The sequence below is a fragment of the Uloborus diversus genome, chromosome 9, assembly GCF_026930045.1.
Source record: "Uloborus diversus isolate 005 chromosome 9, Udiv.v.3.1, whole genome shotgun sequence".
Classification (NCBI taxonomy): domain Eukaryota; kingdom Metazoa; phylum Arthropoda; class Arachnida; order Araneae; family Uloboridae; genus Uloborus; species Uloborus diversus.
Window position 1 is genome coordinate 58,786,994 of NC_072739.1, and position 21,170 is coordinate 58,808,163.

The window sequence follows — 21,170 nt, forward strand, 5'->3', positions numbered from 1 at the left end:
GCGAATCCAGTTTCTGATTTAAGAGGGGTTTTTTTCGGAAGGAGGGCCGTAAAGTGCAATTTTTGGGGTACGAATAGGGGGCATACGACTCCACTTATTCCTAATATAATTCTAAAATTTCCTATGGGTTTTTTCGCCCTTTTGATTACATACATTGTCAAACTAAATTGATTACATACATTTGCATATTAAATTGTGTTTTTAACTTCGCTTTACATATAAATGGAGTTCCATACGTTGCTTTGCATATCACTGCCGAATTCCTCCAAATTATTTACATCATTAAAAATGTTTAATTATGCTAACCTCCTTTTTTCTTTTTTACTATTTTTGGGTTCTTTAAACACAATGCAATGTCATTTTTTAATGCAACGCCCAATTATTTTCTTCTATATATACTAAAATTAAATGTTTACCCATGTGGGTTGTTTGTTAATTTTCGCATACATCACCCCATAGTTTGTTAAATTAAATATTGTTGAATATGTACAAAGGGATAGCGTTTTTAATTTTAAAACATTTAACGACAAAATTCTCAATTTTAATGTTTAACTGAATTTCTCAACTCTTCACCACATTTTGGTGCCTAACAGAAAACAGGGACCTGATTCGGTTGTAAAATTTTCGTTTCCCGTCCGGAGGCGAGGCGCTTTCTACGCAGTCCCTTATCTATGTGAAGCTGTCAAGTAGGATGGTTCAAAAATACATGTAAAAAAAAGTTTCTCCTAGATAACAGGCACCCCTGAATATTTTTAGACTTGTGGATAGTAATATACTAGAAAAATTTTAGCTTCCTATTTCAACTCAAAGAGAGTGCTCACCCCCTCCCCCAAACTTCATACGTATGGGGAGGGGGCTTAAAAAATACATTGAACTGAAAAAAGAATGCTACATATTATAATATGCACTAGTAATATGCATATACATTGCAATAAGATAATTATTTACGGAAAAAAAAAACAGCTGGGGAAATTCAATATTTCTAAATTTGTGGTATTTTCTATGCTACGGCTAATGTTAAATTAAGTTGTCATTGAGCACCCTCTTAAAATCTGAGCAAGAAGCTAAAACTTTTACAACATAATACAATTATTAAGTCTAAAAAAATTGTCCTAAGGAGGGAGGGGGGGGGGGGTCCTGGACTCTAGCTGAAAAAAAGGTTTTTTGAACCACCCTACTGTCTAGCTTCCGTTTAAATAAATGAATTAATAAATGAAACTTTGTAAACACACGAACCCTTTTTTAGCCAATCAGAATAGCGTGGAATGATTTTTTGGTCTGTGTCTAAACGCCCATCTGATAGCCACTTCCTCTCCTTATTGAATTCTGCTATTTTGTTGCGTGGCGGGTTAGATCAACGCTAGATGATTGATGTTTTTGCATATCATTGAGCACGATGGATATTGAAACCGCCGATTCTTTTTCCGCTTCTTCCGACTCGCAATTAATTGAAAAGAGGCATTTCTCTACATCATTTGTGTGGAAAATAGCGCGTATAAAAAGCAGATTTAGAGATGCAGGCGACAAGATAATCAGCCCGCTTTTTCGGTGTTCCGATGTTTCTTGGCAACTGATCTATTTTCCCGAAGGAGAAACTCAACAAGAGAGTGCTTCCTTTCGGATCAGCTGCAATGCCTTAACTTCACAATTCAAATACTCTTACTTCACGTTTATAAAATTTAGGATTTTGGACGATAGAGGAAATAATTTGTGCGAGCTTGCTGAGAGCAAATACTGTTTCAGCAACATAAATCCAAATGAAAAAATCTTATTAAATTTCGCTAATATCACAAGTTTGTCCTGCGTCAATACAAGTCTGCTGACGATTAATTTCAGTATCTGTGTGGAAGAAGATAGCACAGTGTTTCCTTCAAAAGAAGCAACTAAAGTGAGCAAAGGTAAAGTTACACTTCGGTATTTTTTCATACATTTATCAATTTTCTTTCTAATGTATTGTTGCATTGCATTTTATGATTTGTTCATGTTGATAACATTTTAAATGCAAAAACAAAGTAAAATTTTGTATTTTTTTCCCTTCGAAAACTATACTGTATACCTAAACCGAGACATAAAACTTCAAAAATAATGACATCCTGAAACATTAAAAATATTCTTATCATTTGATAATTTAAAATAATTCTTAATAATAAATGCTTATTTATATGCTAGGAGCAAACCTAATCTGGCAGCATTGTGAAGGATATGCTGATCCTAATCACACAATTAAAACGCTGTCAGGCAAGGTTTGCACAAACTATAGAACTTAATTTATTTAAATATTTTCGTTTCGTGAATTTCGATCTGAAATAGTAAGTTCATTCATTGATTTGATATTAAGGAAAAAATCTTTTACATTATAATACATTGAATTTTAAGAAACCTGATGTCTTTGTACGCCTATTAAACAGTTAAATTATAATGACTGAAATAATAGCCTTAAAGCGATAAGAACGTTTTAAACGTTTACAACTCCTAATTTGTTATGATCTGATGCAAAAGAGGCTGTCTCACAGCGATACACAATTGAAATATCGATGATTTTTAACATTGGATCTGTAACTCAAGCCATTACAAATTTTTCCAGGAAGATTAAGGTTGGAAGATATGTCTCTCTCTATATATCCTCCTATAGAGGATATGACTCTAGTCAGGTCTGATTACTGAATAGGCTAACTAGGCCCTGGCGTTTCCCACGTTCTAGGGGCCCCGAAATTGTTTTATCCAATGGCGAAAATAATTAAGTTTGACAACAAAGATGTGTTTAGCCTAGGGCCACCTCATATCTTAGTCGGGCTTTGGACCTTGTGCCCCGTGTATAGAGCGGTTCTGGTTAGTTAAGCTTTGAACTTGTCAATGTTTACCTCTTTTTTAGGGTAATGGGAAACGGTAATTGACACTGAGTTAAGTAGGGTTACTTCTGTTGCAGTTTTGTAAAAGTATTATAACTCAAACCCATGCTAATAACCCGTTCTTTTCCACTGAACTCAACATAAAAAGGTAAACATTGTCAAAGTCATATCTCAACTAACCAGAGCCACACTGCAGTCACCAATATAATATTATCAAACAACAAAAATCGAAGATAAAGCGCCCCCCGTATATATAAATTGCTCTACACATTTACTCAAATGAGGCATTTTTACGCATGTACTTGCCCTTTGTTACCGGGACTTAGAACTTTGGCTTTTAATTATGATCTATTCGAATATAAGAATCTACTATGTGTCATATTATGACACATCAACTTTCTAAAAAAATAGAAAAATAATCAATAAGTGCTCGTTATTTTTAAAAGGCAAGAGAACTTTTTAGGAAATTGATACTTCCTGTTATGATAGGTGCACAAAATGGTTCCTTATATTCAAATGCATCACAATTAAAGGCCCAAGATCAAAATTCCCGGAATAATAAAGTCTCATGGGGTGTAAATGGGTTGAGCAAAATATGAAATATGTTTACCTTCTTAAAATTTGAGCCGATGGAGGGGGGAGGGGGGTGTAGTGTCTCTCCACATCAATCCCTGATGCCTCCTCATGGTGCAACCTGGTTACCACTAAATCCACTACAGCGGTAGAGCACGGTTATATGGAGTTTTATATTTTTATAGTTTTCCAGTTTTACATTTAAAATTTTATACTTGTGCATTTTAACTTTTTTATTTTTTACTTGTTACGTTTTTATAGTTTACTTTTGTATTTTACCTTGTTGCATTCTTGCATTTTGCTCTATCTTCATATGTTAGTGCTGATTGTAAACATTATGTTCAAGTGCTACTGTTGAAAATGAAATAAAAAAAACATCAATCCTGACTGTCAACTATAATACATGACCCCTTCTACTTTGCTCATACCCCACTCCAACATCCGCTTATTGATGTTTGGACAGAGATTTTTATCGTTGAAACTTTTTCCATGTAAGATTGTGCGAATGGTTAATGATTTACCTCTATACAGTTTACAAGATAGTCAGGTAAAAACTTTTTAACAAAAAAATTGAACCGCCGAAAAAACTGAAAAGCAAAAAATAACAAACCATTTTAATTAAACCTTAATAACTAAGTTCTTAAACTGATGTAAGTATACTTAAGTATATATTTTTGTAATAATTTAGAGTTTTTAATTCACCTTAATAACTCAGTTCTTAAATTAATGTAAGTATACCTAAGTAGTTTTGAGTCGGTGCCAAACAAGCAAATTAATTATTTTTGTAAAGCGTGAGGCGCAGCGATGGCGTATGGCGACACGCCCCTTCGCCGGAAAATGCCGAGCGTTCACGAAGTTAAACCCGAACGTCGTCGAGTGGTCTCGAAGAAGCACGTGTCGAGTATTTGGCTGCTACTGAGCTTTTGCCTCATATACAACAGTCAAAATGTTTATATCATTGTTCATCATACTGAAGAAGGATTTCTCATCTTGTTAAAAGCTCAAATAAATGTTTTTGTGGGTCATAGTATTATTCAGCGTAAGTATGGCATAACAACTGTAGCCGTTAATTGCATACATGATCCTGAAGATTTTTCTCACTAGTTGTTTGCCTCTCTCGTGCGAGGTCCCAAAGGTTTCAAAGCTCCAACGAGAGGTACTTTTTGTTGTATACGATCTACTAGTATTCATGATTTAATGATGGCGTGTGGAGGGAGCATTTTTTGAAACATTTATGTTTATCGCCGGACATTTCACATTACATTGCTAATTTTATTTGGTTATTTCTTTAAATTTAGATAATTTAGGGATCTTTGTTTATTTATTGTTTGGCACCGACTCAAAACTACTTAGGTATACTTACATTAATTTAAGAATGAGTTATTAAGGTTAATTAAAAACTCTAAATTATTACAAAAATATATACTTAAGTATACTTACATCAGTTTAAGAACTTAGTTATTAAGGTTTAATTAAAATGGTTTGTTATTTTTTGCTTTTCAGTTATTTCGGCGGTTCAATTTTTTTTTGTTAAAAAGTTTTTATTTTATAATTTTTTGTGGCTATAAGCTACTAATGTGGCTATAATCTGTATGCTTATATTTTTGATTACTTTTAAAATAGCTACCTACCTTACTTTAGCTATTAACATTATATATATATATATATATATATATATATATATATATATATATATATATATATATATATATATATATATATATATAATCGTATTTTAACAATTATCTGTTGTGTTACATAAATAATTTTAAAAAAGCAGGCTTTATATACTAACATAGGTAGGCCTACAAAAAATGCTGCTCGGATGAGGAAAAGATGTTTAGAAGAATCTATTAATGATAAAGAAAAAAGGTTGGAAGCAAACAGAAAGAGAATTACATTAACACGTTCACAGGAGAGTTTAGGTCAGCGCGAGGAAAGACTCGAGAATGAGAAGCTACAATAACGATAGGTTATTGCAAGAAGGTGATAAGCAGCGCGCTAGTCGTTTAGATATAATAAGAGAGCGACTTTCAAATGAGAGTGAAGAGCAACGCGCTCAATGTTTAGATCTGATAAGAGAGCGAGTTTCAAATAAAATTGAGGACGAACGTATGCTGCGTTTGGATGCTGCTCGTAACCGTTCATCAATGGTGGTACTTCACGAATCTTCCGAGGAGAGAACTAATCGTCTGAGCGCCATGCGACAAGCAGCTCGCGAGCGAAGAAACCAGTGTAACGCAGAAAACTTTAAGAAATCAATTAATGTTTATGCTGACTTGTCGTGTTCAATATGCAAAAAAAAAATTTGTATCCTCAGCAACGTAGGAAATTGCAAACTAAAAATTTAGGCTCTATTTTGCCTAACGAACTGGTAGCTTTAGGTAATATAATTACTTGTTCACGATGCTCAAACAATATTAAAAAACATAAAACTCCACCTCAGGCCTATTGGAACAAAATGTCGGTAGCTGCAATACCTACAGAAATTGATGAGTTATCGGAAATTGAAAAACGTTTTATTTGCAGAGTAGTGCCATTTCTTAAAATAATAAAAGTTCAAAATCGTTTGAGCCAAGACTGGTGCAAAGGGCAGGCAATCCTTTTTTGTTCAGGATGTGGTCGAGCTGGCGGAACAACTTCCGCTTGAACGTAATCAAACTGGATTAGTGCTCGTAGTAGAAAGTCGTGAAAATTTAGAACATTCTAGGGAGTTTCTAATTGATATAGTTAAACTTCAAGTGGCATTGCAGTGGCTCCTAAAGAATAATGCACTGTATAAAGATGTTCGTGTGCATTTTCCTACTGTGATCGATATTTCTACGATAACACAAATTCCTGACGAATTTGCATTTTGTCATCTATTGTACGTTAGCTTTGTTGTACAAACTAACTTATTTGGTTTCCGCTGAAAACAATATATAACTCCAACATTTTATTATTGTTAGTACTCCTGAATCCAACACACATTTCTTCAAAATATCTCGAAAACTCATTTCTGCAGATACTGCCGCTTACCTGCCCACGGCAGTACACACGAGAGACATACAGGTCTGAAGCTCATTCATTGTGAGCTTTTTTTTTTTTTTTTTTTTGTAATACCCAACTCAGAATCAAAAAATCTTGGAGTAAACAACTAATCACCCCCTCTCCCCCCCCCCTTAGGGTAGGAATTTTCCCCTCAAATTTATAGGGGAATTACTTCAGGCTATACCCTTTCTAATAAAAAAAGAATATTCAAAATCGGACTATTCTGTAAAAAGTTATATGTGGTCATACATAAAAAAAAAAAAAAATACGTGTCGACTTGAGAACCTCCTCCGTTTTTTCGTCGGTTAAAAATAGTACGTCACCATCATTAAACTTCGCTCTATTTTTTCATACAAATCCTGAATATAAAAAATGTTTGACGACTGGCACTGAAAACTAACCCTAATCACAAGTACCAGAGATTGAGAGGTCTACACTGCCGTGTGCAGGTAAAGGGCTATAACTGCAATTTTATCTTTTTTTTTTGCATTTTGTCATCATTGTTTGTACGTTAGCTTTGTTGTACAAACTAACTTATTTGGTTTCCGCTAAAAAAAATATAATTCCAACATTTCCCAGTTGATAGTACTGAATCCAGCGTACAATTCTTCAAATATCTCGAAAACTCATTTCTGCAGATACTGTCGTTTACCTGCTCAAGACAGTACACACGAGAGACATACAAGTCTGCATCTCATTCATCGTGAGGTTTTTTTTTTTTTTTTTTTTTTTTTTGTTATACCCAATTCAGCATCAAAAAATCTTAGAGTGAACTACTAATCGCCCCCCTTTCCCTACCCTTAGGGTAGGATTTTTTCCCTCAAATTTGTATAGGAACAACTTCAAGCTATACCCTTTCCAATAAAAAAAAGAATATTCTAAATCGGACTATTCTGTAAAACGTTATGTGTGGTCATATATAAAAAAATCTGTGAGTGAACAACAAATCTCCCAATTTTCCCACCCTTAGGGTAGGAATTTTTTCTCCAAATTTATATGAGACCAACTTCAGGGTATAACCTTTCCAATAAAAAAAGAATTATCAAAATCGGACTATTTTGTAAAAAGTTATGTGTGGTCATACATTAAAAATCTGTCAGTGAACAACAAATCAACCCCCTTTTCCCACCCTTAGGGTAGGAATTTTTTTTCAAAATTTTTATGGGACCACCTTCGGGGTATACCCTTTCCAATAAAAAAAGAATTATCAAAATCAGACTGTTCTGTAAAAAGTTATGCGTGGTCATACATTAAAAAAAAATATACGTGTCGAATTGAGAACCTCCTCCGTTTTTTCGTCGGTTAAAAATAGCTACCTACCTTACTTTAGCTATTAACATATATATATATATATATATATATAATCGTATTTTAACAATTATCTGTTGTGTTACATAAATAATTTTAAAAAAGCAGGCTTTATATACTAACATGGGTAGGCCTACAAAAAATGCTGCTCGGATGAGGAAAAGATGTTTAGAAGAATCTATTAATGGGAAGAAAAAAGGTTGGAAGCAAACAGAAAGAGAATTACATTAACACGTTCACAGGAGAGTTTAGGTCAGCGCGAGGAAAGACTGTCGAGAATGAGAAGCTACAATAACGATAGTTTATTGCAAGAAGGTGATAAGCAGCGCGCTCGTCGTTTAGATATAAGAGAGCGACTTTCAAATGAGAGTGAAGAGCAACACGCTCAACGTTTAGATCTGATAAGAGAGCGACTTTCAAATGAGAGTGAAGAGCAACGCGCTCATCGTTTAGATCTGATAAGAGAGCGAGTTTCAAATGAAATTGAGGACGTCGTGTCTATACAATCCGTTCCATAGATGAGTCTCGTGAAATTGCTACCTATGGAAAGAAACCTCCAGATAATGTTGTCCCGAAAGATGTGAACAATTGTGGTGGACTTTTATCAGAGGTAAAACTTGCTGCCGAATCTCGTGTGATGTTGAGACGTAACATATCAGTATCTGACGGCTTCGTCAATGGTGCAATGGGTATTTAAAAAAAAATAAAATGGCCATCAATACGTAGGGATCAACTAGAGGAAGGAGAATTACCGGACTGCATATTAGTTAAGTTTGACGATGAAAGCATAGGAAGCAGACTAAAAGATAGCGATGGTTGTGTCGCCATACCTCCAGTGGTTGCAACTTTTCAAGGAACGAAAGGTTATGGTGACATTGAGCGCAGGATGTTGCCAATAATTCTATGCTGGGCCGTCACGGTACACAAATTGCAAGGTACGACCCTTGATAAAGCTGTAATAGACCTCGGAAAGAAAGTGTTTGCTAAAGGACAGGCATATGTGGCACTGAGTAGAGTAAAAACACTTGAGGGTATTGCTTTATCTGATCTAGAGCCAAATAAGTTACTACACAAACCTCAAGATGAACGAGCTTTAGCAGAAATGCAGAGACTGAGAGCTCTAAATCAAGAGACTGACAAATCTAAAGCTCATTCATCGTGAGTTGTTTTTTTTTTTTTTTTTTGGAATACACAACTCAGTAATAAAAAATCTGTGAGCGAACAATAAATCACTCCTAATATCTCACCTTTAGATAAGGAATTTTTCCAAATTTACATGGGACCAAATTCTAGGTATACTCTTTCCAATAAAAAAACAACTATCGAAATCAGACTATTCTGTAAAAGTTATGCGTCGTCTTACACGAAAAAAAGTAAAAAACCTTTGAGTGAACAATAACTCACCCCTGTTTTCCATCCTTTAGGATGGGAAATTTTTTTCCAAATTTATATGGGAACAACTTCTGGGAAAATTCTTTCCAATGAAAAAAGAACTATCAAAATCGGACGAACCTGTGAAAAGTAATGCCTGGTCATACATGAAAAAAAAAGAACTTATATATACGGGTCGACTTGAGAACCTCCTCCGTTTTTTCGTCGGTTAAAAAACTAATCCTAATTACAAATACCAGAGATTGAGAGGTCTACATTGCCGTGGGCAGGTCAAAGGCAGTAACTGCATTTTTTTTTCATTTCTTTTTTTTTTTTTTTTTTTGCATTTTGTCATCTATTGTACGTTAGCTTTGTTGTACAAACTAACTTATTTGGTTTCCGCTGAAAAAAAATATATAACTCCAACATTTTCTTATTGTTAATACTACTGAATCCAACACACATTTCTTCAAATATCTCGAAAACTCATTTCTGCAGATACTGCCGTTTACCTGCCCACGGCAGTGCACACGAGAGACATACAGGTCTGAAGCTCATTCATTGTGAGCTTTTTTTTTTTTTTTTTTGTAATACCCAACTCAGAATCAAAAAATCTTGGAGTGAACAACTAATCACCCCCTCTCCCCCCCCCCCCCCCCTTAGGGTAGGAATTTTTCCCTCAAACTTATAGGGGAATTACTTCAGGCTATACCCTTTCTAATAAAAAAATAATATTCAAAATCGGACTATTCTGTAAAAAGTTATGTGTGGTCATACATTTAAAAAATATATATATATACGTGTCGACTTGAGAACCTCCTCCGTTTTTTCGTCGGTTAAAAATAGTATGTCACCATCACTAAACTTCGCCCTATTTTTTCATACAAATCCTGAATATAAAAAATGTTTGACGACTGGCACTGAAAACTAACCCTAATCACAAGTACCAGAGATTGAGAGGTCTACACTGCCGTGTGCAGGTAAAGGGCTATAACTGCAATTTTATCTTTTTTTTTTTTTTTTTTTTTGCATTTTGTCATCATTGTTTGTACGTTAGTTTTGTTGTACAAACTAACTTATTTGGTTTCCGCTAAAAAAAAATATAATTCCAACATTTCCCAGTTGATAGTACTGAATCCAGCGCACAATTCTTCAAAAATCTCGAAAACTCATTTCTGCAGATACTGTCGTTTACCTGCTCAAGACAGTACACACGAGAGACATACAAGTCTGCATCTCATTCATCGTGAGTTTTTTTTTTTTTTTTTTGTTATACCCAATTCAGCATCAAAAAATCTTAGAGTGAACTACTAATCGCCCCCCTTTCCCCACCCTTAGGGTAGGATTTTTTCCCTCAAATTTATATAGGAACAACTTTAGGCTATACCCTTTCCAATAAAAAAAAAAGAATATTCTAAATCGGACTATTCTGTAAAAAGTTACGTGTGGTCATATATAAAAAAAATTTGTGAGTGAACAACAAATCTCCCCCTTTTCCCACCCTTAGGGTAGGAATTTTTTTTCAAAATTTTTATGGGACCACCTTCGGGGTATACCCTTTCCAATAAAAAAAGAATTATCAAAATCAGACTGTTCTGTAAAAAGTTATGCGTGGTCATACATTAAAAAAAAAAAATATACGTGTCGAATTGAGAACCTCCTCCGTTTTTTCGTCGGTTAAAAAGTATTGGATCAGCAATTAGCAAACTAAAACATATAGTTAATGAAAAAAATCAATTTGAAGTGTATACCGGATACAATTGGAGCAATAAATGTTTTGTTTGAAGCGATAAAACGAAGATTTTATTTTAGCAACTCAATAAAACAAAACATACTTTGAGCGCAGTGTTATAGTAGGAGGGGAAAGGGCTATCCGTAAATGAGTAGGGGGGCTCTTTTTCATCCTTCCCCTTCCCCTGTCGCACTTCACCCTACCCCCTCCCCTTCTGACACATGTCATGATATTTTTCACAAGCATATTATTTTATAAAAAAAGGCGTGATGTTACATTTTTTGTGATTCCCTTCCTCCCCCTCGTCAGAAACTTACGATTTCACGAAACCTCCTCCCCTTCATCATGAGATCAATTGTGGACTGCTCCAAGCGCCCAATTTCGAAATATTTGGTTTGCAAGAGAACAAAAATAATGCAAATTTAAAAATAATGCTTGGGTAAAAATAATGCCTGCATTTGAGAATTTAATGTATTTACATGTCAGTTGGGGGTGGTTGTTGCTGTTTTATGGGAAAATTTTCTTCGAGTACATATCCTTTTCTGATGTACCTATTTCTGAAGTTACACTCAAGAAACTATTTTTGAAGTTGTTGAAAGTTTTCTTCCTACATAGTAATACTCTATGCTAGTGATCAGAAGGGTGAACAGAAATTTTGGGGCTCTCCACGAATGACTTTTACGGGCCCCTCTCCTTATTGTTTAGCGTTAGGTCTTACATAGATTTCATCCCTCTTTTTGAAAATCTCGGGCCCCTTTCAAGCTCGAGCCCGGGCCAACAGGTGTCCCTTCTCTCCCCTCCCCCCGTGCACGCCCCTGCTATAGTCGTGCCCAACCATTTTTTACTCAAAGACCGCGATTTATAATTAGATGAATCTCGCGGGCCAGAACACTTATAAAATAATTAATATATTTAAAAAATTTTCCTATAGATAACTTGGGAAAACGCGAAAAGGAAAAGAAAATTAAAAGCCAAAACTCTTTTTGTCACAACCACATGCTTATTCTATGGATATTAATTTTCCAGTTAAGTTTTAGAGACCAATTTCTACTATTTGGCTTCATATTTGCGACAATAATTCGTAGTACCAAATAAAGACTGCGTTCCGGAACGTATATTTCTGTTCGTAACATTGAACATATTTAACATTGCAGCGGACCACATAGATCAGCTTCAGGTCCGGATCTATAAATTTTGCCCCCCCCCCCTGCGACAAAATCTGAAGGGGCCCCAGAGGCCAGTAGTGCATATTTACAACGTCACTAATAAGTCTTAGAGTTTTTTTTTTCTATTTCTTGGGCTATTTGGCCTTTTAAGAACGTGCCCCGTCCCCCGTACTACGGAGTGCGTCGGTTCGCAGATCCGGGCCTGATCAGCTTGGCGGGAATTAGGTTGGGCAATACTGCTCTATGCAATATTATGAATGATAGAACTCTTAAGATGATGGAAAGTACAAAGGGGACTTTTCAAACATTTAGAAATTTTATTGTGCTGCGTTAAAGTAGCTCAATTGGTATTAAACTTATTTATTATGCATCTCATTTATGGCACGGCTCAAAGTTACTCTACATGTCAGGATAACTTATTATAAATAAAAGACTAACTGCTCATTTTAGTTTGATTTAAATATTTTTATTTCTCAATTTTTGGTAACTATCAATGTTTAGCAATTTTCTTCGATTGTTCTGGTTCAAAACTACCCGGAATAGCTGCAGTTGAAAAAAAGACATGAAAACTTTTAAACAATCTCTAGTTAGAATTGAATAAATACCTTTGAACTTGAAAAATAACGATGCTTTATGGCCCAAAATTTCAGATAGGGGAGATGCGGGCAAGATGGGATATCTAACGTTTAAAGGGCAATAAAACTGAAACCATTGCATTTAAACAATCATATTTATTTCAAAATCTTCCTTTGGTAATCAGTTTTTAATTTTTTTATAATTTTAGGAACAATCATAGCGTAGTTATTATTCTAGAGATATAAAAGTAAAAAAAGCCCCACCACCCCGTCTTACCCTCTGGTTCGGGTAAGATGGGGTACCCCTAGGGGCAAGATGGGGTACAGCATTTCACCTACTTTTCCTGACAGAATTCGCAGGAGAATGTTGCTTCATCGTCCTCATCATCCACTCCAGCACAAGAGCAATGTGCCCACGTACCACAGAGAGAACATTTGATCCAGCCTTCATTGGAATCTAAATAAAGACCGCTGCAGTACAAACAAGGGGTATTTTCAATATCTGCATCACTATTGTTATCCGATGATTTGCGATTATCTATCGTTTTTTTCTTTTTTATGACTCCTCTTTTATTGGGTCTTCCTTTTTTATCCTTCGTTTTCGTCTTCTCCAATTTTAATTGTCTAATTTCTTTTCGTTTTAGTTTATTCTCTTCCGTGACCTGCTTTCTTTTAATCGTTTCTTCCAGTTCTTTTTTATACGGTGACTCAGTAATAATGGCTGTTCTTCCTCGTTTACGAGTCACGCGTGAAGATCTACGACTTGCTGGAAGGGGTAATATTTGCTGTGGACTAACAACAGAAAATGTTGACTGTTGTGGAGTAGTTGGTCTTCTGTCTATTTCTGTATCATCAACCCACGTGGAACATCCAGGTTGAGGACTCGACGAGGTAGCAGAAGTCACCGTAGGTGTCTCGTGAAAAGTAGCTGATACAGGAACATTATTAATGGTTTTGCGAATTGCCTCTGTTTCAACCCCGGTAGATAGAAGTGAGGCACGAGATGTAGTTGCATTAGTAATAGCAGCTTCACTGGTATCCAGCACAGGTAATACGTCAACTTGCTGCGTTTCTAACTCAGCAGGTGCTGTGACTGCTACATTTGTGGTCGCTGAAGTCAGTGTTTGAGTGAGCGGAATATCAGTCACCAACGAAGGACCAAAGTCGGTTTCAGAGAAGACCGTCGGATCGTAAGGCCAAATTCCGCACTTTTTGAAGCCATTTACAGCTGTTGCCATGGTAGATGTTTCTATGAATGCCTTTCCAAAAATTTCTGCAACTTGCCGCATTGTTACAACCATCCCTGGATTGCTGCGAAGCCAGGTCGTAATTTGCCGATCGTAATAATTGCTCAACGGTCTCATATAAACAACATCGGCGACCTGAAGACGATGAGTTGTATGTGGGGGGAAACATAAAATAATTACCCCATTGGCTCGAGCTTCATCTATTAAATCGATGGGTGCTATGGCCATCCAATAATAGCAAAACAGGTCGATCTACTGTGGCCCCACTAAATTTCACAAACTGTTTAAACCATCCAAGAAACAACTCCGTGGTCATCCAGCCTGAGTCACTAACAACTCCCCATGCTCCAGGGGCAGCATTAAGCATTAACTGTGGATCCATCCTCTTCCTGGGAAACACCATCATAGGGGGCATGTATTGTCCACTGGCGCTGAAGCATATCTCTACTGTGATTGTAGTACCTCTTTCTGCAGAAGTTAATGCCCCTACTTGTTTTCGGCCTCGTTTTGCTATAATTTTGGATTTAGTCTTTGGTACAACTGAAACACCAGTTTCGTCGCAGTTATAAATGCGGTCTGGTGTAAGATGGTGTTCGTCATAGATATTGCCCAAAAAATTAAAAAATTGATCAACAACTATTCTGTTGAACCCGGCAGCACGTGCAGCAGAAGTGCTTTCGGGTTTTCTTATTGACAAGTCTGGGTGTCTGTTCAAAAACCCTTGAAACCAATCTTTGCCGGCTTCTTGTTTTTGAACGTTAAAAGGATGGACTTTATTATTTTTTACTGCTAAATTGTACGCTAATGCTCTTAAGTCTTTGGCTGTAAGTCCGTAAAGTCTAGTCTCCATGTCCAATATATAGCCACAAAGCTCGTCCTCTTCTTTTTCTGTGAAAACAGGTTGCTTAGGTCCTAATGAAACCTTTACTTTAATACTTTTAGATGGAGATAGGGCCAAGTTCTCCCGAGCTTTTTTTACTTTTCTTTCTAGAGTAGTCTGAGGAACTGAAAATGTCTTTGCTGCTAGCATATACCCCATTTTCTCTTCTAAAACAGCTTTAACAGCTTTTTCCATGCTCTCTTCCGGCCACTCGCCTCTATTTGTCTTTCTCTTGTATGTTTTCACCATGCTAAAACAAACAAGTCCGCCTATGCATTACACAGCCAAGCCACATGCATATATACAATCACAAACATACATATAGAGCGAGAGATACATTAACATTAATCAACACAAAAGCTCGAACCGTAATAAAAACTTAGAGCGGGCAAGACGGGGAACACATACCCCATCTTGCCCTCATGGGTCTTGATGTATTTAAAAAAGAAAACAAAATAAACAACACACAAGACAGAAATAAACCAGTTTTTACCTGTTAGCGTAATATTCGGCGCATGCGGATAAACTCTTATCTCATTTACACTACTATTACTTGTATATTAAACACGTACTAAACGAATTGAGAAAATAAGAAGAAAACTTGGCGAAATCACTTTTGTTTCGATAACCTAAAAAATACGTGTCGCACGAATCACATACGAGAGTGCACTGGAAGCCGTCGTGGTGCCACATCGTCTGTGCGAGTTTGAACGTGTTCGCGCGACTAGAAGGTTATAATAGACCGGGTGCCCCGTCTTGCCCGCCACCCCATCTTGCCCGTATCTCCCCTACACATGTTTCGGTGTTACAAGGAACGCCTTTCTCAATGCAAAAGAAGAGAGCTTATCGATTCTGTCAGATGTATTTAAGTCTATAAGCTCATTTCTTTTGCAATGAAAAAGGCGTTCCTCGTAACGCCGAAACATGTGTAGGCAGTTTGTTCGATAATATGTTGTTATTTCTTATTTTAACCTCTCGTCAGTTAGCTGATGTTTGGAAAGATAGTGTCGAATAAACTTATCAACTTCCCTCTTTTCTTTTCTTGACCCCTCCGGAAATCCAGTTCTTGAAATAACTCTTATTGACTGCGGAACATAGAACAGTTCTTTGAAATCGGAATTTGCTAATCTGTTGCAGCAAAAAAATAGATAAATTATATGCATCCGTTTCAGGCATCAATGGTAGCGGAAATGGGGCAAGTTGAGGCATTTTTAATGCTTGATATTTTTTAAATTTATTCATTTTGAATTTTTGACTCGGCAAAAGCACTTTAACATAATTTCATCCTTTGCGCATGTAACCATTAGGGTGGTTCAAAAAAAAAAAAACGTTTCTTCAGCTAGAGTCCAGGACACCCCCCTATATTTTTCAGACTTACTAATAGTATTATGCTGTAAAAGTTTTAGCTTCTTACGCAAAATTTAAGACGGTGCTCAATGACCCCTCCATTTAACATTAGCCGTACCGTAAAAAATGTCATAAATTTAGAAAAATTTAGTTTTCCTAGCTGTTTTTTTTTTTTTTTTGCAAATATTTATTTTATTGCAATGTATTTGCATATTTCTAGTGTACATTAAAATATGTAACACTGTTTTTTCAGTTCAATGTTTTTTTTCAACCCCCCTCCCCATACTAATGAAGTTTGGGGAGGGGGTGAGCACCCTTTTTCAATTGAAATAGGAAGCTAAAATTCTTCCAGTACATTACCAGACTTAGATAAAACGAAAAGCTTTCTGCGAATACAAATCCTAACTGGAAAATGTTCTGCAAATAATTATTTTGCCTAACTCACCCTTGAATAAAAAATTAAATTTATATTCAAATATGAAAGAGACAAAAAAAAGTGCTTTAAATCATTTAATTCTTTTTTACAATAACTTATAGTTAGCTTATTTTTCACCAACTGAAGAAAACTGCCAAAACCATTTTTTTTTACACATATGCTTTAAAAGGCTTTAACATAAATAAACTCTGGGATTTTCTTAAAAATTCCCTTATTTTTTTTTTTAAAAATCAACACATTAGCAGTTTGAAAAAAAAATTTCTGTAGAGCCAAAAATTTTCTGCGAACACCGTTCGCGCGTTCATCTATATTATGCAAGACTACATTACTATCCGCAAGTCAAAAAATATTGAGGGGGTATCCTGTTATCTAGGAGAAACTTTTTTTTTACATGTGTTTTGAAACCTCCTAGTAACCATGCTACGTTTAACTGTTAACTCTTACCATTTTTTAAAAATGAATTTTTAAGAATGAAACTCAAGTGTATCAACCTTTTCCAAATGGGGGCAAGTTGATGCCAGCATATATCATCCAGTTTTTATACTGCAATTCAGGTTATGAAAAAGAGCATTTCCAAGAATGAAGCATAAAAATGAAATATGTGAACTAATAAATGAAAAGACCAGGCTGAACAATTAATTTCAGAGAACTAGTCATAATCGAAAAGTGCAAAATCAGAAGTACAGTGAACACATGTACTTATTTTTCTGTTCTTTCCACATTCATTATGTGCACTTTTTTTTTACATAAAAATATCTAGACTTTATTCAGTCTTATCTTGCTTTTAATTAGAAAAAGGTTACAAGCAGACTAAACATAATCCGTCATCCTCTTCCTCAGTCTTGAAATTCAATTTTGGCACACTTCTTTTGGATTAACTTTACTTTTTTTTTTTTTCCATTTCATTTGTCTTAATTCCGACAAAGTTATTCAACCTTTTCTTTGTCGTTTCTATCTTAATAACTTTATTTGCAAATTTTTCTGCAGCTTCTTTCCCTTATGATTCCGTGACTGATGCGCTTGTAACTATTGTAGACTCCAAACGTTTATTTTCTTCCGTTTTTTGATGATTAATCTATGTATCAGGCACTTCCATAAAATGCCTGTTTGCTGTAGCCTGTTCGTACGTCAGAAGTCAACTATTTTCTGGAGTTAGTTCATAGTAAATTTTGAAGAAACTTACTGTGTGTTCTCCAAAATCAAGTTTTGGGTTATCTGAAAAAATGTGTCTAGGTTTAGCGTCGTCCATTGTGAAAATTTTGCCATCAGATTCATGTTTTTTGGAAAATATATCTAAAAAGCGTCTGCCAACTTCATAAGCGATATCTGTCTCACGCAAAGTCATCTCGTCCTTCGTATACTTATCAAATGTCTGAATCATAATTTTCCTCAACCCGTTCCCACATGTGCGGCGGACATTTACAGGTTGGCGGAGAATTTTACCTGTTGTAGTAAAACAAGTTTTCTGATTCAAAATATGCATAACAACAATTTATTACAACAATTTATTCGGTTAAAATTATTTTTGAAGACATTTTCATAATTTTCTGTGACCTTTTGCAAAGATTTATTTACTTATGATGATTAGAATACTAACTTATCACTACATTTTAAACACATTGCAAGCTAAACATAATGAAAACTTTGTAATTGTGTTGGGTGAAGCCAAGTTAGAATGATCGATAAGGCGTCGGACTACTAACTGGAGGTTCCCGGGTAGATGCCAGCCGATTAGAGACCCTCCGTGTTCGTTATTGACGACTGGCGCATGTTAAATATTTCGTGGTCACAAAGTCCTCTGAGTGAACAGTACCTCTGAGGGTGCTGGACTAGGGATTGCTCGGCTTCCGGTCTGGATCATAAAAAAACCGAGCTGTCTTCAGGATCTCATTGAACCATTTAAACCACGTGTAGTGATAAGTACGGGGGATCCTAGAGTATTTTAAAAGCTTAGGTAAAAGTTCCTGAATACCAAGTAAAGATTATATTTCGTAACCCTTCAGAACTCGCGTCAAAACTAACTTACGACCAAAATGAACTCGCGACCAGAGAACTAACATGTAAGAACTTTTTTCACAGCGTCTATTTCTCCCCCCACCCCAACCCAAAATTTTAAATTGTTTTCTAGTTCAAAATATTTCGGAAGTCCAATTTAGCTCAGAAGCATACGATAAGTGGAAGCACTATGTATTGACATGTCGATAATTTTGATCCAAACCGAAAACCAAAAAACCCCTGGTTCAGCCACTGCCTTCTTGAACTAGTCAAGATGGCGGTGCCGGTGGTTCAGCGCCCCCCACAGGTATTTGGAGTGGAATTTGGAAGATTTTTTGCACCAATTAGCATTTCGCGCTCAGAAGGTCTTCAACCGGCCGGTTTCGAACTCGCGACCCCCTAACCACGAACCTACCCGATCGGTTTAACATCGGTCATTATGTTCTGATCATATTATCATTGTAATTTCATTTCTTTTTTTAACTTTTCAGATGAAAGAAAGGAGCTGTTGTTACCGGACTACATATCAAATTCATTATCCGCTGACTTTGAGGAATTGTTCAACAATCGTCAATTTTCCGATGTCACTTTGAAGTTGGATGACGAGGAGTTCAACGTCCACAAGTCGGTGCTCAGTGCTCGATCGAAGGTGTTTGCCGCCATGTTTGAGCACGACATGAAAGAAAATCAACAAGACACCGTTGATCTCGTGCAAATGGAAGTCGAGACAGTCCGGGATATGCTACGTTACGTCTACTGCGGAAAAATTCGTGACTTAACTACGGAAGAAGCCCTTAATCTCTATGTAGCAGCCGACCGTTATGATTTGGTTGGGTTAAAAATCTTTTGCCGAGAATTAATTATGCTTGACATTTCTATTGAAAATGTGTGCGATGTTGCTGAACTTACTGATCTTCACGACGATGAGTTATTAATTAAAGAATTAAAGACTTTCTTGTTAAAAAGTGGAAAGGAAATAATAAAAACCGAAAAATGGAAAGCAATATGTAGTAAGAAGCCTGTTTTATGCGGGAAAATGTTTGAATGGGCTTTTTCTGAATAACATTTTCTCCACGAAAGCTTACTATAGTGTTATGAAAGCGGTTTTGCCAGAGAAATGTTTTCACTCACAATTTGATCAGTTTTTCTCCATTTGCTTAACTAGTTTTTATTTTATTCCGCAAAAGAATTCTGAGAAATTAAGTGAAAAGAAATAAATTCATTTGTATTTTATTTTGTCATATTCTTTACTTTTTCTGCTCCGAAATTGTGGCTTCTTGAGCCGCAAAACAAGTGTAGGCAACATTTTTGAAATTTTTGACTTATATGTTTAAAAGTTAAGTACGGCTGCTGGAGCCACAACAGGAATAGACCTTTACTACTTTTTAGAAGGATTACAGTACAAATTTAGGCTACTACATTGTAGTATCCTACTTTGTACAACCCACCGCCTACAGCCGCTTAATATGTATCTAATGGCACCATTAAGTACATTCTACGAACAGGAAGTGAGGAAGTGGCTGATCAGTCATTCAGTTCATGTTTGACAATTTACCAAATTGAACATTTTTTCAAAGCTGCATATTTAAGGGTAGCGATTCCCAAGACATCTGTAAAGTGTTTCAGGAAACCGGGATCTACTCACTCAAAAATGATGCATTTCCTGATTAACTCTTTGCCTCCTGTGCTATAACTGAAAAAACCAATGGAGATTGGGGATGATCCTTTGCAACAACATCTAGTGGAATCACCAAATACCAGGGTTCGCCGATATATATCAGTCGATACATATCATGATATATATTACGATATATGAGGCCCCTAGTTTCAAAACCGGATACTTGTAGAAAACCAAATTTTACAGGAGACGTAAAAGTCCGGTTTTGAAACTGAGGCAGACCTTCCCGCCCCATTTCAAGAAGGAAAGAAGCGGTTTTTGAACCTAATATTGAGCAGGCAAATAGGCCTTATGATTCTCTACAAGATTAACAAAAAAAAAAAAAAAAAAAAAAAAAGAAAATGAATTTTTTGCAAGTATCCGGTTTTGAAACTAGGGGCCTCATATATCTGATATTTATTTTGAAAATACCATGATATTTTGATATTTTCAATATTTATTTTTTCAACTACTGTACTTTCAATATAAAAATTATATTAATCGTAGCAATATCGTTTATTTATTAATAAAAATAGCCAAAAGGTTATGTAGTTATGTATTATATTTTTATGATGCATTAATGCATCATTAATATAACAAAGTAATATAAAATTCCTTTTTTTTACTTTTATTTTATATTCATAAAATGAGTAATGTAACAATTTTAACTCGCATTAAAAGTGCCTAATTAAATATTGAACATTCGTCAGATCTAACGAAAATGCCTTAAGACTGTGCACCGACTAATATATTTTATTTTTGAATCATATAACTGCTAAAGTAGCTAATAGAAGAAAAATGAGTAAAATAGCTAATGCTAACTTAGCTCTATTAAAACTGATGAAAATGTAAAATGAAATATTAGATGTAAATAAAGAAAGAAACCTTAATTTTAAGTCCATATATTGTAATAATATAAGAAAATGAAGAGTGATTTGAGGATACATTTACTATTTTGAAGGCTAGTTTGTGCTGATTGAAAGTATCGGATATGTATAAAAATA

The 21,170-nt window shown here is 35.5% G+C and overlaps 1 protein-coding gene across 1 annotated transcript; it reads left to right on the plus strand.

Moving 5' to 3' along the window:
* The first annotated feature begins 1,358 nt into the window (after positions 1-1,358).
* LOC129229699 (TD and POZ domain-containing protein 1-like) lies at positions 1,359-20,625 on the plus strand. The gene is made up of 2 exons (XM_054864063.1): positions 1,359-1,898; positions 19,001-20,625. Exons 1-2 carry the CDS (start codon positions 1,397-1,399, stop codon positions 19,570-19,572), a joined length of 1,074 nt encoding a protein of 357 aa, XP_054720038.1. The 5' UTR covers positions 1,359-1,396; the 3' UTR covers positions 19,573-20,625.
* Positions 20,626-21,170: the final 545 nt, after the last annotated feature.

What these genes read in the sequence shown, in the direction of transcription:
- LOC129229699 (XM_054864063.1), top strand. Translation starts at nt 1,397, where the DNA reads ATGGATATTGAAACCGCCGATTCTTTTTCCGCTTCTTCCGACTCGCAA. An exon ending in AGCAACTAAAGTGAGCAAAG is followed by an intron (nt 1,899 to 19,000) that starts GTAAAGTTACAC and finishes TTAACTTTTCAG; the next exon opens with ATGAAAGAAAGGAGCTGTTG.